Source organism: Haliotis rufescens, unplaced genomic scaffold (assembly GCF_023055435.1).
Source record: "Haliotis rufescens isolate VD_foot unplaced genomic scaffold, xgHalRufe1.0.p SCAF_1, whole genome shotgun sequence".
Lineage (NCBI taxonomy): Eukaryota > Metazoa > Mollusca > Gastropoda > Lepetellida > Haliotidae > Haliotis > Haliotis rufescens.
The window spans coordinates 37,802,964-37,827,274 of NW_025963779.1; the positions used below are offsets into that span (position 1 = coordinate 37,802,964).

Here is a 24,311-nt window from a genome sequence, read left to right on the forward strand (position 1 = left end):
GGTGATACAGTGAAAGGCAGTTGCCCTAATAAGGGTAAGCAGTACCCATAGCGGAGAGTCTCAAAGACCCAGCCATCCAGGAAGAGTTGGTCCCAGTTTTGCCAGAAGGATCCAAAGGATCCGATCCTTGAAAGCGTAGAGCAGCTGCATGAAATCCTATTGGGAGACAGCAAACATGATCTCAAATGCCTTGCAGGAGAGCCCATAGTGTTGTAGGCAACAACGGAAATAGAGGTATACCCTGTGGTGACGAAAGTGGTAACTGCTGGGCAGCTGAGAGAGCACCTGGGACGATCTATCCCGAGACAAAGTCAGCAAATTCCAAGCCAACTTGGGCTGAGGTGATGAATAGGAGGCACCACAGGTGGAAGAGGCATCATCTGAGGCAGTGTCTGCTGCAAGTAAAATGTAGCAGGCCAGGCATAGAGGCTGTCGAAACACGAGAACAGAAACCAAAATGGAGCCTTCACGTGCAGAATGGAGCAAGGTGTCAAAAGCTGCGTGTCAAAATGAAACATACATTTATATGACAAATGGACAATAACAATGACAGAAAGGACACCCTACTAGTGGATGGAACAAGACATGTATTGGACAACATGCAAAAAACACAATGGAGGTTAAGCAGCCATATATATTTATTGATAAAACACGGCCAGGGACCCTGAGTAATGTCACACAAGGGATAAATAGATCAGCAAACCCAAACAACAAAGTCTCTTGCAATCGTAAATTGGAGCATAGCAAAACATGTCCGTCCAATATGGGCGATGAAGGAAAATAGAGACGAGTAAACCAGGAGCATGCTGGGAGCGACATAGTCGGAGGGTGTGTTCAGGTGATTGTTTTACATTGTTCAACACTGTTACATGATTGAAGCAAGAAGGAATATTGCATACTGTTTTGGAGGGATAAGTTAAATATTTTTATTTATAACAAAAGAACGATGTAATCGAGTATGCTCAGGTTCAGAAATTCACACGAATTAGATGATTTGGCAGCAGAGTGAAAAATGTGCTAGTGTTATCCAGGGGCCCAAAATTTCAGACACAATTGATACTTCCGAAACGATGAATAGAGATATTATGACACTTATACTCAAACCTATAACTTTAAGGCTCTTCGCTTGAAAAAATGTAAATGTTCTAACATCATAGCTAGATCAAAGCAGTCACTAAATAATCGACTCTGGGCCAAGCAAATCAGTGGTTGATAGCACAAGCAACAATCCATGCCACTGGAGAATACAAACTCACACGCAAGCAGCCGGTCACACATTGAGATTGAGAAAATCTTATTCAGAACAAATTGATAACACAAACAAGATGCAAACATTCAGTCAGGAGACTTATCATAAAGGGAAGTAACTCATCCCGGATCGCAGTCGCATTCATACATTCGACATTTTATCATACAGCATTATCACATACGTTTGTGGACATCACAAGCACGCTTGTATTTCATATATAGATATTAGAAAAGATAATCTGATGTGTAGTTAATAATTCAATGTCTTTTCAAGTCATGTTGTATATATCAAAGCCTTTGCAAAGGCAAATGCTGATTAAAGGTCTTATCAAGACAAATTCTAAAATTCAAGTCCATTATTACTAGCCATAGGATAACAGGAAAGCATCTATTTCAGATACTGACACAGACACAAACTAACAGTTATTACCATATATAAACAATTGCCAGCACATTAGGCAGAGACACCAGCATCTCCAGGTGGCGCCAGTCTCGGACCAGGTACGCAAACAAAGACAGTAGCATCACCCCGACAGCCCAGAAGATCTGCATGGCGATGGACGGAAGTGTGCGGTGTGAGGCGGGGAACACCTCCGTCATCATCACGTACGCACTCAGTGCGATACCCTACAAACACAAGCACATAGAGGGGACAATAAAACAATGCACAGTGAAATTTGTTTGCATTTGAAATAAAACATACTCAAAACAATTAACAAGTACTAGAACTATTAGTCAGCTACTTATAACGGAAGACATTTAGTCTATGATCGCAAATATTTTAAGATTTCGAAGCCAGAGAAACACTTCACTTTCAGAAACCTAAGAAATCTGGACTTGCCAAAATATTGTTTTCTTGGATAGTCTGTTGAATTTTGTTCCAAGGTCTGTATGGCAGACCAAAATGGCTGGTGTCCACAATATTAAGATATAAGATCACATCTTTTACTCTGATTAGATATATCTTGCCCTCTACTTTAAGATCTGACAAGGCCTCCATATTAGGTCACATTATGCTTTCAGATGCTTAAGTAGCATTTTGAGTGGGTTGTCAAAGAAGCTCAGTGTTCCCCTTATGTTTTGGAGAAAAGGTATCAATGCAGAGTAAGCTATCATAAAGAGACTGACATGAAGACATCCATTAAGCCAAGTTCAAGTTCCATGTTTACCATATTGAGAAATCCCACCACGGCTCGCAACAGTGTAAATGCAACATAGTTCTGTACAAATGCAACAGCAAAGCCGATGACAGCTTGTATGCAGAGACATGATAAGAGGAGTCTCTTTCTGCCAAATCTGTCAGAAAACGGTGTGAGGATCACTGCTCCTGATGCTGAGCCAATCATGTAGATGGTTGTAGACAGTTCTACCAGGTAATTCTTGTTACACACCAGGTCCCACTGGAAGAAAACATTGCACAGTCTCAGACAATAACATCACAAGGGCTGCCTGCGTCAGGCTGTCATGTACTGTCACTGCATGGTGGACAAGTAAGTCACAACGCAAAGTGGAGGAATACCTTCATTAAGTCTCGTCACAACGTGAAGTGTATGGAATAACTTCATTAGGTCAAGTCACAAAGTGAAGAGTAAGGAATAACTTCATTAGGTCTTGTCACAACGTGAAGAGTAAGGAATAACTTCATTAGGTCAAGTCACAAAGTGAAGAGTAAGGAATAACTTCATTAGGTCAAGTCACAAAGTGAAGAGTAAGGAATAACTTCATTGGGTCTTGTCACAACGTGAAGAGTAAGGAATAACTTCATTAGGTCAAGTCACAACGTGAAGAGTAAGGAATAACTTCATTGGGTCTTGTCACAACGTGAAGAGTATGGAATAACTTCATTAGGTCAAGTCACAACGTGAAGTGTATGGAATAACTTCATTAGGTCAAGTCACAAAGTGAAGAGTAAGGAATAACTTCATTAGGTCTTGTCACAAAGTGAAGAGTAAGGAATAACTTCATTAGGTCAAGTCACAAAGTGAAGAGTAAGGAATAACTTCATTGGGTCAAGTCACAACGTGAAGAGTAAGGAATAACTTCATTGGGTCTTGTCACAACGTGAAGAGTATGGAATAACTTCATTAGGTCAAGTCACAAAGTGAAGAGTAAGGAATAACTTCATTGGGTCAAGTCACAACGTGAAGAGTAAGGAATAACTTCATTGGGTCTTGTCACAACGTGAAGAGTAAGGAATAACTTCATTAGGTCAAGTCACAAAGTGAAGAGTATGGAATAACTTCATTAGGTCTTGTCACAACGTGAAGAGTATGGAATAACTTCATTAGGTCAAGTCACAACGTGAAGAGTATGGAATAACTTCATTAGGTCTTGTCACAACGTGAAGAGTATGGAATAACTTCATTAGGTCAAGTCACAAAGTGAAGAGTATGGAATAACTTCATTAGGTCTTGTCACAACGTGAAGAGTAAGGAATAACTTCATTAGGTCAAGTCACAACGTGAAGAGTATGGAATAACTTCATTAGGTCTTGTCACAACGTGAAGAGTATGGAATAACTTCATTAGGTCAAGTCACAAAGTGAAGAGTAAGGAATAACTTCATTAGGTCAAGTCACAACGTGAAGAGTATGGAATAACTTCATTAGGTCTTGTCACAAAGTGAAGAGTAAGGAATAACTTCATTAGGTCTTGTCACAACGTGAAGAGTAAGGAATAACTTCATTAGGTCAAGTCACAACGTGAAGAGTAAGGAATAACTTCATTAGGTCTTGTCACAACGTGAAGAGTAAGGAATAACTTCATTAGGTCAAGTCACAAAGTGAAGAGTAAGGAATAACTTCATTAGGTCAAGTCACAAAGTGAAGAGTAAGGAATAACTTCATTAGGTCTTGTCACAACGTGAAGAGTATGGAATAACTTCATTGGGTCTTGTCACAACGTGAAGAGTAAGGAATAACTTCATTAGGTCAAGTCACAAAGTGAAGAGTAAGGAATAACTTCATTAGGTCAAGTCACAAAGTGAAGAGTAAGGAATAACTTCATTAGGTCAAGTCACAAAGTGAAGAGTAAGGAATAACTTCATTAGGTCAAGTCACAAAGTGAAGAGTAAGGAATAACTTCATTAGGTCAAGTCACAAAGTGAAGAGTAAGGAATAACTTCATTAGGTCAAGTCACAACGTGAAGAGTAAGGAATAACTTCATTAGGTCTTGTCACAACGTGAAGAGTAAGGAATAACTTCATTAGGTCAAGTCACAACGTGAAGAGTATGGAATAACTTCATTAGGTCTTGTCACAACGTGAAGAGTATGGAATAACTTCATTAGGTCAAGTCACAAAGTGAAGAGTATGGAATAACTTCATTAGGTCTTGTCACAACGTGAAGAGTAAGGAATAACTTCATTAGGTCAAGTCACAACGTGAAGAGTATGGAATAACTTCATTAGGTCTTGTCACAACGTGAAGAGTATGGAATAACTTCATTAGGTCAAGTCACAAAGTGAAGAGTAAGGAATAACTTCATTAGGTCAAGTCACAACGTGAAGAGTATGGAATAACTTCATTAGGTCTTGTCACAAAGTGAAGAGTAAGGAATAACTTCATTAGGTCTTGTCACAACGTGAAGAGTAAGGAATAACTTCATTAGGTCTTGTCACAACGTGAAGAGTAAGGAATAACTTCATTAGGTCAAGTCACAAAGTGAAGAGTAAGGAATAACTTCATTAGGTCAAGTCACAAAGTGAAGAGTAAGGAATAACTTCATTAGGTCTTGTCACAACGTGAAGAGTATGGAATAACTTCATTGGGTCTTGTCACAACGTGAAGAGTAAGGAATAACTTCATTAGGTCAAGTCACAAAGTGAAGAGTAAGGAATAACTTCATTAGGTCAAGTCACAAAGTGAAGAGTAAGGAATAACTTCATTAGGTCAAGTCACAAAGTGAAGAGTAAGGAATAACTTCATTGGGTCTTGTCACAACGTGAAGAGTAAGGAATAACTTCATTGGGTCTTGTCACAACGTGAAGAGTAAGGAATAACTTCATTAGGTCAAGTCACAACGTGAAGAGTAAGGAATAACTTCATTGGGTCTTGTCACAACGTGAAGAGTAAGGAATAACTTCATTAAGTCAAGTCACAAAGTGAAGAGTAAGGAATAACTTCTTTAGGTCTTGTCACAAAGTGAAGAGTAAGGAATAACTTCATTAGGTCAAGTCACAACGTGAAGAGTAAGGAATAACTTCATTAGGTCAAGTCACAACGTGAAGAGTAAGGAATAACTTCATTAGGTCTTGTCACAACGTGAAGAGTAAGGAATAACTTCATTAAGTCAAGTCACAAAGTGAAGAGTAAGGAATAACTTCATTAGGTCTTGTCACAACGTGAAGAGTAAGGAATAACTTCATTAGGTCTTGTCACAACGTGAAGAGTATGGAATAACTTCATTAGGTCTCGTCACAACGTGAAGAGTAAGGAATAACTTCATTAGGTCAAGTCACAAAGTGAAGAGTAAGGAATAACTTCATTAGGTCTTGTCACAACGTGAAGAGTAAGGAATAACTTCATTGGGTCTTGTCACAACGTGAAGAGTAAGGAATAACTTCATTAGGTCAAGTCACAAAGTGAAGAGTATGGAATAACTTCATTAGGTCAAGTCACAAAGTGAAGAGTAAGGAATAACTTCATTAGGTCTTGTCACAACGTGAAGTGTAAGGAATAACTTCATTAGGTCTTGTCACAACGTGAAGAGTATGGAATAACTTCATTAGGTCAAGTCACAAAGTGAAGAGTAAGGAATAACTTCATTAGGTCAAGTCACAAAGTGAAGAGTATGGAATAACTTCATTAGGTCTTGTCACAAAGTGAAGAGTAAGGAATAACTTCATTGGGTCTTGTCACAAAGTGAAGAGTAAGGAATAACTTCATTGGGTCTTGTCACAAAGTGAAGAGTAAGGAATAACTTCATTAGGTCAAGTCACAAAGTGAAGAGTAAGGAATAACTTCATTAGGTCTTGTCACAACGTGAAGAGTAAGGAATAACTTCATTAGGTCTTGTCACAACGTGAAGAGTAAGGAATAACTTCATTAGGTCAAGTCACAACGTGAAGAGTAAGGAATAACTTCATTAGGTCAAGTCACAAAGTGAAGAGTAAGGAATAACTTCATTAGGTCAAGTCACAAAGTGAAGAGTAAGGAATAACTTCATTAGGTCTTGTCACAACGTGAAGAGTATGGAATAACTTCATTAAGTCAAGTCACAAAGTGAAGAGTAAGGAATAACTTCATTAGGTCAAGTCACAAAGTGAAGAGTAAGGAATAACTTCATTAGGTCTTGTCACAACGTGAAGAGTATGGAATAACTTCATTAGGTCAAGTCACAAAGTGAAGAGTAAGGAATAACTTCATTAGGTCAAGTCACAAAGTGAAGAGTAAGGAATAACTTCATTAGGTCAAGTCACAAAGTGAAGAGTAAGGAATAACTTCATTAGGTCAAGTCACAACGTGAAGAGTATGGAATAACTTCATTAGGTCTTGTCACAACGTGAAGAGTAAGGAATAACTTCATTAGGTCTTGTCACAACGTGAAGAGTAAGGAATAACTTCATTAGGTCTTGTCACAACGTGAAGAGTATGGAATAACTTCATTAAGTCAAGTCACAAAGTGAAGAGTAAGGAATAACTTCATTAGGTCAAGTCACAAAGTGAAGAGTATGGAATAACTTCTTTAGGTCGAGTCACAACATGAAGTTTAAAGTATAGTGAGTGAGTTGGGTTTAATGCCGCTTCTAACAGTATTCCAGTTATATCATGGCGTTTCAGCTTAATGTGGGAGGAAAGCCCGAAGTGATGCAGGTCTCAGACGTTTGCCGCCTTGGTGAAACCCACAAGCATGGGTATGGTGATGACTAACCTAGAAACATAATCGTGCTGAACCGGTATTCGAAAACACAATCATGCGAATCGCAACGCCTTAGACGACTGGGACACCCGTGCCCCCAGTGTAAGGAATATCTTCATTAGGTCTCATCACAACGTGAAGTGTAAGGAATAACTTCATTTGGTCTCATCACAAGAATAATAAACATGGTACATTGTACCAGCTATGTGTAAACATTTGAAAACTGATTCATTACATCACTGTGTATGATGTAATTATGTCATGGCGGAAACAGGTTGAGTACCATTTGGCACAACTGCAGACATGAATTATCATCTCTTAGAAGATAAAAGATCCTGTTTTAGAACTATAGTGCCGTCCATCAATATAGATAGGAATATAAGGGTCACTACTTTTATTCCAGTCAACAAGAATCTGTGTGCCCTTGCAATTTGAGGTACCTGTAAAAGAATCCTGACAAAACCTTGAACAAGTTCAAAAATACTTGAACTATAGTTAGTTTACATGACTAAGCATCTCAAGTTTATATGCTCTGGGCTGGTCTCTTGTTATTCCCTGGATAGGCAAATACAACTCTCACAAAACATACGAAGAGTTGAGATTTTGAGATTTCATGCTTGTAAAAATGTGTTCCACAGCTTTAAATTGAAAACAGAACACAACACTGATCATGCTGATATTCAACTTGCATGTTGATTTAGTAATGTAAATGACAAAAAATGTAATCTATTCTTTAACAGCACCACAGCTAACTTTAAATATTTTAAAGTATATACCGACTTAGCACTTCCATTGTTTGTGTTAACTATCTAAGCACTATCGCTACACTATCACCTCAAAACCTGGATCCCAAGTACTGAATGTTATTAATACTAAAATGTTTGCTGGAGATGTTTTCATGAGAGTTCTGAGCATTTGAATTATACCTACCTCTGATACAATGCTGGAGGCTCTGTGCATGCTATCATACTGCCAGGCACTGCAAGCGTCCGTCTCATTGACAGTGTGTGTAGCATTCGAGACCATAAGCGCGACATCACACTCTCCTGCTACAATCTGAAGACTGTTGTCAACTGTTCTGTTTGCCACTGTGCAGGTATGGGCCGGGACTGCACCCAGAAATATGATGTTAAACGTGTGCCAGGCACCTCTCATGTACATGAGACCAAGAAGGGTATACACCAACATCTGGTAGCAGCCATAGCCACCAAGTGTCTTTTGGATAATGTCAACTTCCATTGAGATGACTCTGAAACATGCATGGATAATATGAATAATTATTAAACAATATCCCAAAGTCATACAATACTATTTTCTTTCTTTTCTTTCTTCTATGTTCCTACTTAATATCGAACTGGAGCCTCCGGACTACGCCTTGGAGCATCTGGAGATATAATTGTGTTGTTGAGTAAATCTTAATAAAGTGCCATTAATGTGCATTTTCTATTTACGATATTTGTGTTTTTTTTACATCAGTTTCCCAATTTTTCACACAAGTTATAGTTGCATATCTCCTCTTCTGGGCTTCATACCACCGTTCACGACTGTTCTTGATAAATTCTTTATTCTAACTGATACCATGGATTAAATTGTCTAATGCCTGCTGGAACTTAAAAAGCCACCAGAAAAGACAGACATTTCCAAAAGTTCATGTGTGGCCCTTGATGTCAACAAACCACTATCGTTTTGTCAGATGTTCGTCTCAACAATTCCAAAGACACCACAGCCAGTCAGCCAACCTTGTTCCGTTTGCTGTTTAATTTATTTCTATTGCCCATAGGGTTAGAAATGACCGAGTTCATAAAAATTTAATGTGCACTTGTGCAAATATCACTTCATGCGCAACTGTGAATTGTTTACGTCATCCAGTCGGCATTGTTAGTAATGTGACGTAAGGTAGTAAGGATGTTACATCAGCAACAACAAGTGTGGTCTTCTGAGACGGTGGCTGTGGTCAGTGCATTTTTCTAAAGGGGAGGTCAAAAGGATTAAAAATTGATTGGTAATAAATAATTTATTACACTCAAATGTGTGTCATAATGATTTTACAAAGCTTGTGACAGAATTCATGTAGATCTATTGCCCTTGTTTGGGAAATTGAAGAATTCTTACTCTTGTTTCGTAAAATCAGTATCACAAATGCTTGTATAAAATCTCTATTTACGCCATTAACATGTAGATATTTTCATGATGAAACCAAAATGAGAAAGATATATGTTTTATTTACTGTCTTCACTGCATTATTTAACTCCCGGTCCGCGAGTTAAATACTAGGACTACAGTTATTGATATTTCCTCATTACAATTGAAATTAATCAGAGTGAGAAATTAGGTCGGGGCAGTACAAATTTCCCAATTGTATTATCATTATTATTACAATGGCATTGTATCGTTACCCCTGCTAGAAAGGCTTTTCAGTTTAGTTCTAAGCATGTGAATACCACAAGTTTAGAAACTAAGCTCACCACCTCCAACAGATAAGTAAGGAAGACGAGAGGCGCCTCAAATGTGTGCCGGATCTAAAAGTAAATTGAAGTTAAAAAGGCCAAGAGCTGCGCCCCTCCTGGTGTATTCTCACTGCAGTGTTTTATTGTACGATAACTAACGACCACGAGTTGTTTATTTCTAAAATCAGCCCGGCTCGACAGAATGGGCCCGGAGATTTTTTATAGATCCGCGAATCGCGAATGGCATGTTTAAGGAGAATAAATCCCAGGCCAGCTGTTATGATTGCATCCAATAATTCGACTAAACTTAAAACAAAATTCATCTGTCACCTTAAAATTGATTAGAATCATTGATGCCTTCACAAGGTTAGATGTTGCATGAGGTAGGACTGGGAACAAAGGTAGACAACTCTCAGCTTCACGATAAAAACACACCGCTAAAACATTGGTTTCGTTTACTTCAATTTTGTAGTACATACCCGTGTGTTCAGCTGGTGGCCAAGACAGTCCCAATACTGTAGTTATTTGTATTATGTATATGGCTCTCGTAGATTCCGACAAACACACCCAGCTCTGACATACACGATTCTGTGAAAACAATGTTTCATCAGCTCTGACGCAATAACATTCCCCACTAACATCAGCGATAATACCTGTAACATCTCGCTTCATCTCACGAAGTGCGATTTGCTTTTTATTTTATCTGCAGGTTCCTGATGTCAAAACTAAAACTGAAATAAACTTGGGATTACATATTTCGTCTACATTTCCATTGTGACAGATTAATTAACATACATACCTGTATTGACTTTTGTCATAACATGTTCTCTAAAACAATTACCGGCTTCATTCGTGATATATGACATGCATTAGGGCGGCGAGGTGGCTTCGTGTTTCATTGTATCCCAATTTCGTGGATCGATGCTCATGATGTCAATCACTGGATTGTCTGGTCCAGACTCGATTATTGACAGATCGCCGTCATATAGCTGGAATATGAGTGCGGCGTTAAACAACAAGCAAACAACAAGCATGTACGTTGTTCATCTAAACATGTATTTATGTAAGTTGTGTAGGTTGGCCTGTACTGTTACAGATGGACATGAATCAATTCAGGACAAACAACTACACACGTAAAACAAGCCAACGATTCAGCAAACAAACACACACACCTTAACGACCGCATCGTTTGCAAATGGGAAGGACACTGTTGAAGGGGTTCGTATACCTGACGCGTTTCGTTGACAGAAATTGAACTAACTTCCGTTAAATGGACGATCCGCGTGTTGTCAGTGGCTTCGAGGTGAGCTCAGTTTACATGATAGGAAGCACCCACCTACAAGAGGCAAGAGACTTGATACCCCTCTAGCCCACAATGTTATAGGCCGGAAGGCACACTTAGGGAAAATCGTTACTGAAAAACCTTCCTAGTATTGAGCGGCATGGGCTGAACGGTTGATTTGTGACCAGCTGTCTATCAGTCGGCACTCGTCACCATCTGTGTTAAAATCGGGATGGAGGTGGGACGTTATAACAGACGCGCTCGTAGGTGACCATGCAATGTGTCTTGTAAACGTGGCAACATATTTTAATAATGTTTTCCCTAATTGGTTTATTCTTTCGAAACAAATATGGAGTGAGTGAGTTGGGGTTCACCGCCGCACTGACTAGTATTTAAGGTCTATAATGGCGTGTCAGCTTAGCGTGCAAGGAAAGACTGCAGTGTACAGTTACTATAGTCTATTTCAAGTACTTGAAGGGTGTAGCTAGTAGTTTGCTTTGACAAATACATGCACAGAAATATACAAACATATATAGCACAGACACACATATCACATGTAGTTTGCTTTGTATGAGGTAGACAAATACATGCACAGAAATATACAAACATATATAGCACAGACACACATATCACATATAGTTTGCTTTGTATGAGGTAGACAAATACATGCACAGAAATATACAAACATATATATAGCACAGACACACATATCACATGTAGTTTTCTTTGTATGAGGTAGACAAATACATGCACAGAAATATACAAACATATATATAGCACAGACACACATATCACATGTAGTATTCTTTGTATGAGGTAGACAAATACATGCACAGAAATATACAAACATATATATAGCACAGACACACATATCACATGTAGTTTTCTTTGTATGAGGTAGACAAATACATGCACAGAAATATACAAACATATATAGCACAGACACACATATCACATGTAGTATTCTTCGAAAATAGGTATATTAAGTGGTGTTGAACATATTTCTTATTTTCTGCACATTAAATAGGTATAAACAGATCGTTTATTCTGTCTCTCAGAATTCCACGCGCATTCTGATTTTCTCGTGGCCTTTGTGTGACCAATCAGGTTTATAAAATGTACGTGATATGCACAGCAAACAAGAAACGTGTACGTCATACATGAATACGATGTGATCAGATTACTTACTTAATATTTTTCTTGTTGAAATCATCACAAAGCAGCAACGACCAAATACATAATCTAGGGATGCAGGTCATCAATTGCGTGGATGGATGCTCATGATGTCAATCACTGGATTGTCTGGTCCAGAGTCGATTATTTACAGACTGCCGTCATATAGCTGGAATATTGCTGAGTGCGGTGTTAAACAACAAACAAACAAACAAACAAACAAATATTCTGACATGGAGGTATGATAATGTTTTGTTTGGGAGGATATCGAAGCCGGATAGGGAATGAGTGGAGGGTATTTATCACAATGGGCTGGAAACATAATACACTTGATTACCGAGGATGGGGTTTGGTGCCAACAAACAAAGATTCAGGGCGATGCTGGGATGATCCTGGGAGTGTGAGTGAGTGAGTTGGGTTTAACGCTGCTTTTAACATTATTCCAGTTATATCACGGCGTGCCAGCTTAATGTGGGAGGAAAGCCCGAAGTGATGCAGGTCTCAGACGTTTACCACTTCGGTGAAACCCACGAACATGGGTATGGTGACATTGGACATTGCTGAGTTCGGCGTAAGTAGCTTATAACAGGTACGTTCCCGAATCGTCATAAGTCAAGGACGTTAGGTCTCGATAACTAAAGTAAAACTTGCTGTGAAGTTGATTAAAGCTTTAACATTCTTAAACTGAAAACCAATTTGATTGTTGTCATTTCTCATACAATGAACAGTGGATTTGATTGTTATCATTTCTCATACAACGAACAATGGATTTGATTGGTATCATTTCTCATACAAAGAACAATTGACTTTTTGGAACGAGTCTTTAGCATTGCAGGGTTACGCGATGTGCTGAAATGACGGAAAGAAGACACACTACATTGTCAACGGTCTTCCTTTTCATCGCATCCCTCAGCCTATCGGGTTTTTAAGTCACAGGTTCGCCAATTTTGCGACGCTTGGTTTGTCGGCACGAAAGTGATAAAGGGTAACGACCGTCACTTTGGGTTTTCTTCTCACATCAAAGGGATATTGATATTGTTAATAGTGGCATTCACTCACTCACTAGATCATGCAAATTGTCCAGCAATAATTAAAAAAAACCCGACAACTGCCGTTATATAGTTAGCAACGTTCTGAAACATCATGCATGCATCGCCAGTAGATCAACATATATGCACTGCGTCGACGGTCGATAACACATTTTAACTGACGCTACATCGCCGGTCGATCAACACATATGTATTGACGTTTTATATTTCTTAGTATAAGCCCCATTCTCTCACCCAGTATAAGCCCCACACCCACACACAGTATAAGACCCATTCTCTAACCCATCATGAGCCCATTCTGTCACGTGTATAAGCCAGTATGAACCCCATTCTCTTTCTCAGTGTACGTGTACAACATATGAAACCACGTCTTAACATATGTTCGTCGCTTTTTGGCTGAAATAATACCAATGCGACGGTAAATTTGAACTCGCTCACTCAATAGAATCTTTCTGATAGACTACCCGGCATTATGAACAATTGATTAGAACACCTTTCTCATTGATTGGCCCCTCGGTTGCATGGATCGAAGGGCTCAGTTGTGGACAATTTGGACAGACGGAAGCAATCTGACTGCAATCTATTTTCTAATCAAAACACCGGCTGCTGGCTATCAGATAATCTTACTTTGTTTTATCATTTTACAACCGAAATTAGTTTGAATATTTACTCAAACCCACGGAAATAATTTAGACGGTTATCTGATTATGTTTGGATCGGGTTATGAGACTAAGATTTAATCCCGGTAGCATCCGGAAGCAATAACTCCCATCCTCAACAAAATAACAACCCACCTTCAATGCCTCTCTCCAAACACTCCCCAACCTTCAGCCATCACCCCCAAAACACTCCCCCGCTCTCGCCTATTCCTAAACTTTCCCCTTCCCGCAGCCATCACCCCCGAACTCTCCCTGTAGCCCTCACCCCCACCCTCTCCTTAAAGCCATCACCCCCATCTCTCCCTTCATCCATCACCGCACCCCATCATTAAAGCCACCACCCCACCCCTTCCTACAGCCATCACCCCACCCCCTCCCTAGAGCCATCACCCCCACCCCCACCCCCTTCCTACAGCCATCACCCCACCCCCTCCCTAGAGCCATCACCCCCAACATGTCCCTATTAGAGAGCCATCACTCCCAAACTCTCCCTGTAGCTTCACCCCCACCCCCTCCTTACAGCCATCAACCCCTCCCTACCTACATCATCCACCCCCACCCCTCCTCCTTATGCTACAGCCATCACCCCCCCCCCCCCCCCCCCCCCGTCTTTCTGAGGAGCGTGAGTTGCAGAGCGCACACCGAGCAGACAATACCAGTGTCATTTAAATGTCAGCAAATCACATTCCAGTTGATGAGCGGGAGTCGTGTTACTCATGTAGGTGTCAGAATCGTGAAGTTAGTCTAAACGAAGACTTTATTTATATACTTTTCTTGCTGTTTCTGAAACCTGGTGTCTCATTTCATAGTCACAACAACCTGAGCTTGATGCTCTGACTATTTTGGTCACGTTGAAATAGTTCCCATCAATTGTACATGCTCGTATATCAAATATATATTAAGAAAGAAATATTACAAGAGGCTTATTTATTTCATTGTTATCATATTACTTATACTGATCAATATTTTATTATGTATCTGTATTGTAAATAAAACAGGCATTTTTTTTTTTACCGGAGAACCCCTATATTAATAGGCCTAGTCATGCTGGCTCACGTGCAGAACAAGAACGTGCATCCATCCCTAATAATCGAGTCTAGACCAGACAATCTAGTGATTGATATCATGAGCATCGATCAACGCAATTGATGACCTGCATCCCTAGGTTATGTATTTGGTCGTTGCTGCTTTGTGATGATTTCAACAAGAAAAAATATTAAGTAAGTAATCTGATCACATCGTATTCATGTATGACGTACACGTTTCTTGTTTGCTGTGCATATCACGTACATTTTATAAACCTGATTGGTCACACAAAGGTCATGTATTTCACGTGTGCAGTGAATGGCAGATCACACAAAGCCTTGAAAGGTCATATATCCCTTGGCACAGTGAATGGCAGATCACACAAAGGTCATGTATTTCACGTTCACAGTGAATGGCAGATCACACAAAGGTCATGTATTTCAGGTGCACAGTGAATGGCAGACCACACAAAGGTCATATATTTTACGTGCACAGTGAATGGCAGATCACACAAAGGTCATGTATTTCACGTGCACAGTGAATGGAATATCAGGTATTTCACGTGCACAGTGTATGACATGTCAGACTGAGGTCATGTATTTCACGTGCACAGTGAATGGCATGTCAGACTGAGGTCATGTATTTCACGTACACAGTGAATGGCATGTCAGACTGAGGTCATGTATTTCACGTGCACAGTGAATGGCATGTCAGAGTAAGGTCATGTATTTCACGTGCACAGTGAATGGCATGTCAGAGTAAGGTCATGTATTTCACGTGCACAGTGAATGGCATGTCAGACTGAGGTCATGTATTTCACGTGCACAGTGAATGGCATGTCAGAGTAAGGTCATGTATTTCACGTGCACAATCTGGATCGATGGGAGGCGGCCAATAGTGCATTTTGACTATTCCCCTCACATCTAATCTGTTGACTGAGCAGTTCATTGCGGTGGAGATCGTTTGTTCAGGACGGACGATGCTCTGCGAGGTGCAGCCCAGGCCTAGATTTTGTCACCAGAACCTGACACAGTGTACATTGTGTAATCATGAACTGCTAATTCGATATACATGATGAAATGTGTGTTGGCAGACGAACAAAGTTAATTTTAAAAGACTGTAATGAAACCTGCTGAGACTGTCAACTAACATTACTGAAGCATCTGTAAAATCATATTAATATTGTCTCCTCCGTATCTGGGTTCGGTGCAAACTCGTATCAGCGTGGCGGAGTGTTTCATGGCCAATATGCAGTGGACAGAAGTATGTTTCGACGGAATTGTTCAAACGTACTTTTGAAAGCCAATGTAGGTTTAACATAAAAAAACACCAATCGAAGACAGAAGCTAATATCCCTGTCGACCATGGTGGCTATTGACACACTAGAAAAGATTAAAACCCCTCTTATATGACCTGTTAACTGTTACATTAATACATAGTTTCTATGGCCTGACTGAAACCATTCCTTTTTGTGGGAACCCTTCGCCTGATCTCCAGAGAACCAGGTTTCACAAACATTAAACTCGAACGAATGAAAGTACCCTTTATGTATTTCTAATTCTCTATTCAGGTGATGTTGCAGACGAGGTGAAGGAAAAAGTGATTATTAAATTTAACCTGTTTTCTCAATAACAAAATTGTTATATTTTTTGTTATGTTATACAAAATCATGCAAATATTGATCAAATTGATCGCGTCTTTGAGAACTGCACAATATGCTCCAAATACAAGTAGAAAATGTGAACAAAAACATGTTATTTCATCTACATGACGGCGGTCTGTAAATAATCGAGTCTGGACCAGACAATCCAGTGATTGACATCATGAGCATCGATCCACGAAATTGGGATACAATGACATGCATCAACCAAGTCAGTGAGCCTGACCACCCGATCCCGTTAGTCACCTCTTACGACAAGCATAGTCGCATATTAAGGCAAGCATCGGTTGCTGAAGACCCCGGATCTTAAAGATGGACGTACGGCGATTTGCGTTGCCATGGAACATCCACCACCTCAACCTCCATGTAGTCCCTGGTCATTCACTTGCCTAGGAACTCTGGTTTACTGTTCAGCACATCCTGAGGCTAGAATATGTTATATCAATAAATCTGGATATCTAAAACAATCAGCTGCATTCTTCATATCATAAAATGTTATTGAACACAAATTGATTTATTCATATTAGAATTCATGGGAGTTTTAAAGATCAATAAAATATAATTATTGTCAGCACGAATTCCGTATCCTTCGACAAAGTAAACTGTTTGAAATCGAGTTGAATATGAATATTATATAACCTTAAGTTGAGGAATACATTGAATCAGTACCAGTGAAAGTTAAAATAGTTACAAACACCTCCAATAGTACCTCTGCGGGAGGCGGCTACTTGTATGTTATCACACAACACTGCTTTATATTCATATTAGTTATTCATTAAATTGCCCAGGAAAATGTGAAAGTTTGTTTTCTTAAATTATTTGATTAGATTGAATGGTTGTAGTAACAATGATGACAATCTTGCTGCAAAACACAAAGAAATCGAATGATTGTGTACGAGAAACGACACCAATCAAATTGATTATTCGTTGTATGAGAAATGATAACAATCAATTGATTATTCGTTGTACGGGAAATGATAACAATCAAATCGATTGTTCCTTCTATGGGAAATGATAACAATCAATTGATTATTCGTTGTACGAGAAATGATACCAATCAAATCAATTGTTCGTTGTATGAGAAATGACAACAATCAAATTGGTTTTCAGTTTAAGAATGTTAAAGCTTTAATCAACTTCACAGCAAGTTTTACTTTAGTAATCGAGACCTAACGTCCTTGACTTATGACGATTTGGGAACGTACCTGTTATAAGCTACTTACTTATCAACAATGCCCATACACTGTCTGGAAGAATGTTAGTGTAAACCTAAACTATTGTAACGTTTATTAAAAGGAAACAAAAAACTCCATTCAAATATCTTGAATATGTTAGCATTATCATCCAACATTTGAAAGTCTTTATAGCCATTTAGAAGTTGGATATACGTATGAAAGGAGCATTTGGGATAACAACTTCTTAATGGTACAACGATTCAGGGCTAATGTTGCACGTTCATCGCGCGAATGTTTGTTTGTTTGTTTGTTTGTTTGTTTGTTGTTTAACGCCGAACTCAGCAATGTCCCAGCTATATGACGGCAGTCTGTAAATACTCGAGTCTGGACCAGACAATCCAGTGATTGACATCATGAGCATCGATCGATGACAAGGTAGAACATGATATAAGTAACAAGCTCGGATATTCTAATCCACTCTTCTGTAACAACTTTAAAGTCCCCATCCGCTTTTTTGAAACTGTATACCAACTTTTAAACTCACAGCTGGCTTCACACACGTTGTCTAATAATATTGTATGTATGCAAGTATCTCTTGTTGTACCTTGCCATTCACCCGATGAAGCGTACCGCATTAGTCCTGAAACGCCGTGCAGGTGCAACAATACAGAAGGTGTTATCCATAATATTCCTTGTCATTTTCAACATATGATTGCGCAGGTACATATGTCAAAAGAAACGAGTTTTGGCTTCCATTATCAAAACTATCCTCCGTATTCTTTGGAAACAAATAAAGAAAAACCGAATTGGATATTTTACTTGTCGGAATAATATGTATATCTATTTCCACGTATTAGCTTATGATTTTATGAACTCAATCGGAATTTGTTGTTTTGAACCGGGCAATTAATTGACCTTATTCATATTTTGTCATCTAAATAATATTGAATATGACGCCCGCGCACGCTTTAACCTTTTCAGGACTATATAGTAAAACGCATTATGTGTCTCCCCTGAAAGACCTGAACTTTATGATCTAAGGAACTTTATGAGAAAATTATGGACATGTTTATGTTAACAAAATTGATAGGAAAGGTCAGTTTTTATGGTAGCGGTGAACCACCCTTTGCCTGTCAATCGCACGCCCAAAGGAGAAATGTGCTGCTCTGACGCAGCGTCGTCGTGATTCCGCCGACTATGTCGATAATGATGAATGTTTAGGCAGCGTTTGTTGTTACGACATTCGTGAAATAATATCATGTCTCAATCTCTTTTAAGTCAAGAAATTGAGTTCCGTTTTAAACGAAGTGTAATCAACACGAACACGACATGGCTATTAGCGAGCTTAGATTGCCGGATTAGCGGAATCAAACGAGCAAGGTTTCACATGCCTGCAAAGGTTAAATGTCGCAAGGCAGACATCTATGATTAATTACCGGTACCCGGTTACATGTGACAAATTATTGACTGATATCTCTCACCTGAGGAATGCATTTCAGTTATATTGACAACAGTGGCATAAATAACATTCGCATTGAAATCAACCCTGCTTTAATGAAATGGACGTAGTTTCTTTTGACAGTTTTGTTGTAAGCACGCTCGATCTGACATGAATTCGCGTATCATGTTTGTATATCTATTTCGATGATGGATCTTTGGTCTTTAAAATCGCGATGTCTATGCGGATACTTTTATCGATTTTCATACCTTCATAGTCTTTCCTTCATATTGATATGTCTATATAGTTTCCATCGGCTTTTATTCCGTATGCCATGTGAGTAGAGTTTATAGTAGTCAGTGCTTGCCAGTTAGTTATCGTTGCTAGATCAATGTCGTAGTTGTAGGTTTGCATTATATATACCCTGGATGTAGGTCGAATACTAGAAATATAATATATTTTATATTTACGTAATTATTAATTTAAAATACTGTTTCACATTTATAAATAAACATATAGATAAATGTATAAATGAAGAAAAATCAATTTATCAGTTAAATAAATAAATGGATGATGTATGATATAAGTTTTTCGGTTCTCTGTGCGCGTCGTCAACTATGAAGAGACGGAGCCCAGCGTCAAGTAGTTTTTCCCCCCCTCTATGACGTCACTAGTCTATGACGTTTTAAACGAGGTGTAATCAACACGAATGACGTCACTAGTCTATGACGTCATGCAGAACTGTAATGATGGCGAGGATTTATGCTGAAAGTTTGTTTGCGATATTAGGGCAGGCATGAACAAACGCCCTAGTCGGGTAGTGGCTAATTCGGTGGCTTCCAAAGACAGCTATCGAGCCATCCTCCACCGTCGCCGTTCAACGGTAGGTCCTGACGACAAAACGAATCGTAAGACCGTCCCCCATATTGGAGAGTGCATCTTGTCAGGCTTGGAGACCCTGTGGAAACATAAGCAGATGACAGACGTCTCAGTGGTTGTCGAAAATAAAACCTACCTGGCACATAAACTGGTCTTGGCTTCTTGCTCCGACTTCTTCTACGACAAGTTCACCCGGGGTCGCGATGCGGAAGCAACCAAAATAGAGGTCAATGATGTCAAGGCCACGGGTGAGTGTGGAAACGAGGCCATGAATGTAGCGGTCCTCTTAGCAAATACTAACAACAAACGGAGCGTTATATATTGTAACAAGGGATATACTATGTTTCTTTTGTGCCACTGGACATTGTGTTTTGTTTTCTTCGTTTCTCTATTCGCAGATTTACGGTAGATCAGCTTGGCAAGAACACGTTTGATCGCCTCGAATAGCTGGAAAATTGCTGATGCGGCGCAAAGCAATATTCATTCGTTCATTCCACGTTTTACCATCAAGCTGTGTGGAATAGGTGAGTATGTGGGGAATCAGGGGACGTGTTGTTGTATGCGACATGTAGACGCGTGGTCAACAAACTGCATGTGAGGCCCTGACACCGAATGCATACAAGCAACAATGTTACATTTGTCACCACGGTATGTGAACATTAAAGCTGATTGAGAACATGGGGCGCGTTGCAACGCACCCATGGTCAACGATCGGAGCCGCCGGACCACGAACATATGCTATCTGTTAGGTCACATAAGGTAGTATCTACCTTTTGGCGATGGTGGAGTGGCTGGTGCATCTGCATGGTGTGTTTCGATCCCCTGTCGCGTCATACCAAAAGTCGTTAAAGATGGAACTTGTTGTTACTCTGCCTGGCGTTCGGTAATAAGGGGATAAAACAAGTACTGACTAGTTCAGTGTCAGTATACTATGTCTGAGTGGTGTATCCGACATGGTATTTTATTTTACACAGTTTTTATATTTATTTCACAAGGATAGATGACCTGTGAAGATCCGGGTTAGAATATATCTTCAGCAACCCATGCTTGCCACCAAAGGCGACTATGCTTGTCGTAATAGGCGACTAACGGGATCGGGTGGTCATCGTATCCCAACTTCGTGGATTGATGCTCGTGATATCAATCACTGGATTGTCTGGTCCAGACCGCCGTCATACAGCTGGAATATTGCTGAGTGCGGCGTTAAAAAACAAACAAGCAAGCACAAGGATAGATAACTTATAATAGGTGTATATATATATGGATATATGTTTGGGGATAAAGCACGTTCGCGTATATAAAACATTAGCGAGCCAACATAGTCTGGACAATATCTTATTTAATTATCATGTAGCTTTATGCGCGGGTAACAATGCTTTCATGTGATAGAAAAAATATTGTTATTGGTTATTGTCAGTTTTACTGCCCAGGGCCCGTTTGCACAAAGCGATCGTATTTATGTGAAAGCGTGGGAGTGACGATTGTACTTGAAGCGCTGGTTTCAAGGTTTAGACTTGACGCGAGGATCGAACCATGGGGCGTTGTAGTGCTAAGCCTATCTGATACATGAAGAAAATTATACGCAGTTTTCGTTATTGCTATGAGCAACAGGACGATTCGATCACATTAACAATTAAATTGTGCTGATATATATGAGCACCTTGTTATTACGTACCATGGGAATCGGCAGTTATATGAAACTGGATACAGCTATCATATTTACTGACGTCGTTTAAAGTTAATCATCATTACTGGAATCGCGAGTTACAAATTTCACGTGTACTTTTTAAGTTTCATGGCACGACTGAACTTGTCAACATACGTTATTCTCAAGGGCAATTCAGATTGGATGAGCGTTATGCTATATATTCCCAGGTACCTGTTCGTATATTTATAATCTCTGGTGTGGCCAACAACTATCGTAATGTCTGAATAGTTTTAGGATGAAAGAATATTTTAGGATTTATTTCTGCTACCACTTTCACTTATTTACTATAGCCTCTTTGAGATAGTCTTATTTTTGCTCTTGGAATTGTTAAAACGTGTTTTCGACCTAAAAAAAGATTAAATGATTATTCAATATTGCATGCCGCCCAAATTGAAAATGTCGGAAACTCATTTTTCCACTTTAATATCCATTGTAACAAAAACAAATTCAGCTCTTTGAAATACATTGGGTAATGGCATTGCTATCTACCTAAACATTGAATGGTTAAACAATATGACTGATTCCGTCGGATGAAAGACGAACGCTCTGTCTATGAGGGCCAAATAACACTCCGTTAACACTGCACGCGAACAAGATATCAAAGGGTTATCTTTCAAATTCATTTATCTTACCTCGGCGGGTAAAGGCCATTCGTGACAACTCTCATCTTTCTGGAACTTATTGAATATGCTGACCTTTAAAGAATGCCCATGTATACAACCGATGCAGACAAACACGATCACCATTTGTCTATTTCCGTGAATTACAAAAAGTTAATCGGCTGTTTTCGGAATAGCTCGGAATAGCTCGGAATACAGTTGACTGTATGCGTGCAGGTCGTAACTCGCACATACGAATGTATGATTTGTGTATTTCATCTCCGCAGTGGTATCAGACCACGAGTGAGCGAGTGACTCCACAAGTTGCCCAACTCATTTCTCTCCCGTGGATTTACTGAAGCAGACAATGTCATGTATGACTTAATATGTGTGCATTCCGCTGCAGAGTTGGTCCGCAAAATCCGATGGTTATTCCATGAGTTGACTTAGGAGGACAAAGCGGGACCCGGCTGATAGTTGGTCATCGTGCCCCGATTGCGTAATCGTTGATCATGCATTTCACGAAATACACTGGTGTCCTGGCCAAGAGTCGATTATTTGGAATCCTCCCACGAGTCAGACACGTTAGTTGCCAGATGGGTTAACTCAAATAAGCATCATATAGGGACGACTGCACAACTGGTCTGTCAGATGTCATCTAAGGATGAATGTGGTATCATCTTCAATCATACATGCGCCACACCTTGGCATCTTCCCGAGGCAAGAGAGTTAACTGACTATAAAAGTCCAGTTTCCACCCTTGCCGAACTAGGCTTGCGTTATGGAGTTACATTTTGGCTGTACTTACGAGTCTATTCATAGTCCAATCAAAATCGCGCAACGAAATCGAAAACCGGTTCGTAAACTGTCGTGCAGATTTCGGTCGATTGCAGGTTTTGCAAAGCATGTGCACCGTCAACTCGTCAACAGATATTTTTCAAATCATTTCATGTTTTTAATCAAGGTGCTCGCGTGATTTGATGCACTTCAGGATGTAAAACCCGTTTTATCATAATATAGATCTTTATTATCGTTCAGATCGTCTTGACTGGGCGCCGCCATTTCGTTTGAAACAAATGCAAGTGATACGACAGGTGGAATCTGATTGGTCCATAGGAGAGGTTCAGAAGGGACATAACTTGTAATAACGAACGGCTGCGCTACGATCGAGCCCAGGAATTCAAGCCTAGTTCGGCAAGGGTGGAAACTGTGGAATTTTTAAGTCAGTCAACTCTCTTGCCTCGGGAAGATGCACCCTGGGGATATGTGTAAGGATTTCGTTTTCAATCTTTGCAGAAACCTTGTATTGATGGCATGCATGATATCGATGTGCCACTTTATGAGTTCAGCCACTGCCAGGTCTTCAGTGTCTCCAAATGCCAAAATACCAGTTGTTATTACCTTGGGCCATCTTCACACTTACTCTCAGTGAGAAGATAAACACACAATACAATGAAAGGATTTCGTGGGATTGCAAAATATAGAGATGACATTATGCACCACATACAAGCTACTCTTTGTAACACGAGCAGAGCTTCCTGCCGACCCCAAAAGTACTTTAAGGATCTGCTGACAATATTTCCACATTGTATATTCTATGGAATGAACCAAAGACCTCAAAGCACATTGTGGTTGCGTTTATAGTTTTTAAATGCTTGTGATACTATCTTGAAAATTGATTTACGGGGGCACATGGTATAGCTGGAATAATCTGCTTAGTGCGGCGTAAAACAACATTTACTCACCCATCCCCTAAATACTATAAGGGTTACTTCTTTTGAGATCGAGTGGGTAACTTGGTCATAACGAACCGATGTGTATGTCCTGCGTAACGATGGGGTGTTGACAGATATGACTGAAATATTGCGCAAAACTGATTGTGCAGCACTGGCCGTCAATTAACCATACATCACAGTGTTGCATCTCCTGTGTTCTAGAGCGCGCGAATATCGGTCGACTTCTAAACCCACCCATCTCCGTATTACAGGGCTGCAGGCTATTCTGGAGTGTCTGTATACTGGCCGAATACTAAACCGATCCATCTCCGTATTACAGGGCTGCAGGCTATTCTGGAGTGTCTGTATACAGACCGAATGCTAAACCCATCCAT

General features: G+C 39.7%; 2 protein-coding genes across 6 annotated transcripts in view; one reads left to right on the forward strand and one right to left on the reverse strand.

The window, feature by feature from the left end:
- The window catches only part of LOC124135725 (organic cation transporter protein-like), a 36,588-nt gene extending 25,580 nt beyond the window's left edge, over window positions 1–11,008 (reverse strand). Inside the window, exons 1-5 of one of the 5 annotated variants that reach the window (XM_046501227.2) lie at window positions 10,726–11,005; window positions 10,353–10,542; window positions 8,037–8,355; window positions 2,418–2,648; window positions 1,679–1,875 (exon numbers count right to left, since the gene is read on the reverse strand). In XM_046501227.2, the coding sequence (XP_046357183.1) occupies window positions 1,679–1,875; window positions 2,418–2,648; window positions 8,037–8,345 (737 nt within the window). In that variant the 5' untranslated portion in view covers window positions 8,346–8,355; window positions 10,353–10,542; window positions 10,726–11,005. Of the gene's footprint in view, window positions 1–1,678; window positions 1,876–2,417; window positions 2,649–8,036; window positions 8,356–9,883; window positions 9,980–10,032; window positions 10,331–10,352; window positions 10,543–10,725 lie in introns of those variants that run through there. The other 4 variants (XR_007221013.1, XM_046501225.2, XM_046501228.2 and 1 more) reach the window with 4 other exon arrangements.
- Window positions 11,009–19,748: 8,740 nt separating this feature from the next.
- LOC124135727 (kelch-like protein 20) overlaps window positions 19,749–24,311 on the forward strand; it is a 105,713-nt gene continuing 101,150 nt past the window's right edge. Inside the window, exon 1 of the mRNA XM_046501229.2 lies at window positions 19,749–20,142. Coding sequence (XP_046357185.2) covers window positions 19,812–20,142 — 331 coding nt within the window. The 5' untranslated portion in view covers window positions 19,749–19,811. The remainder of the gene's footprint in view (window positions 20,143–24,311) is intronic.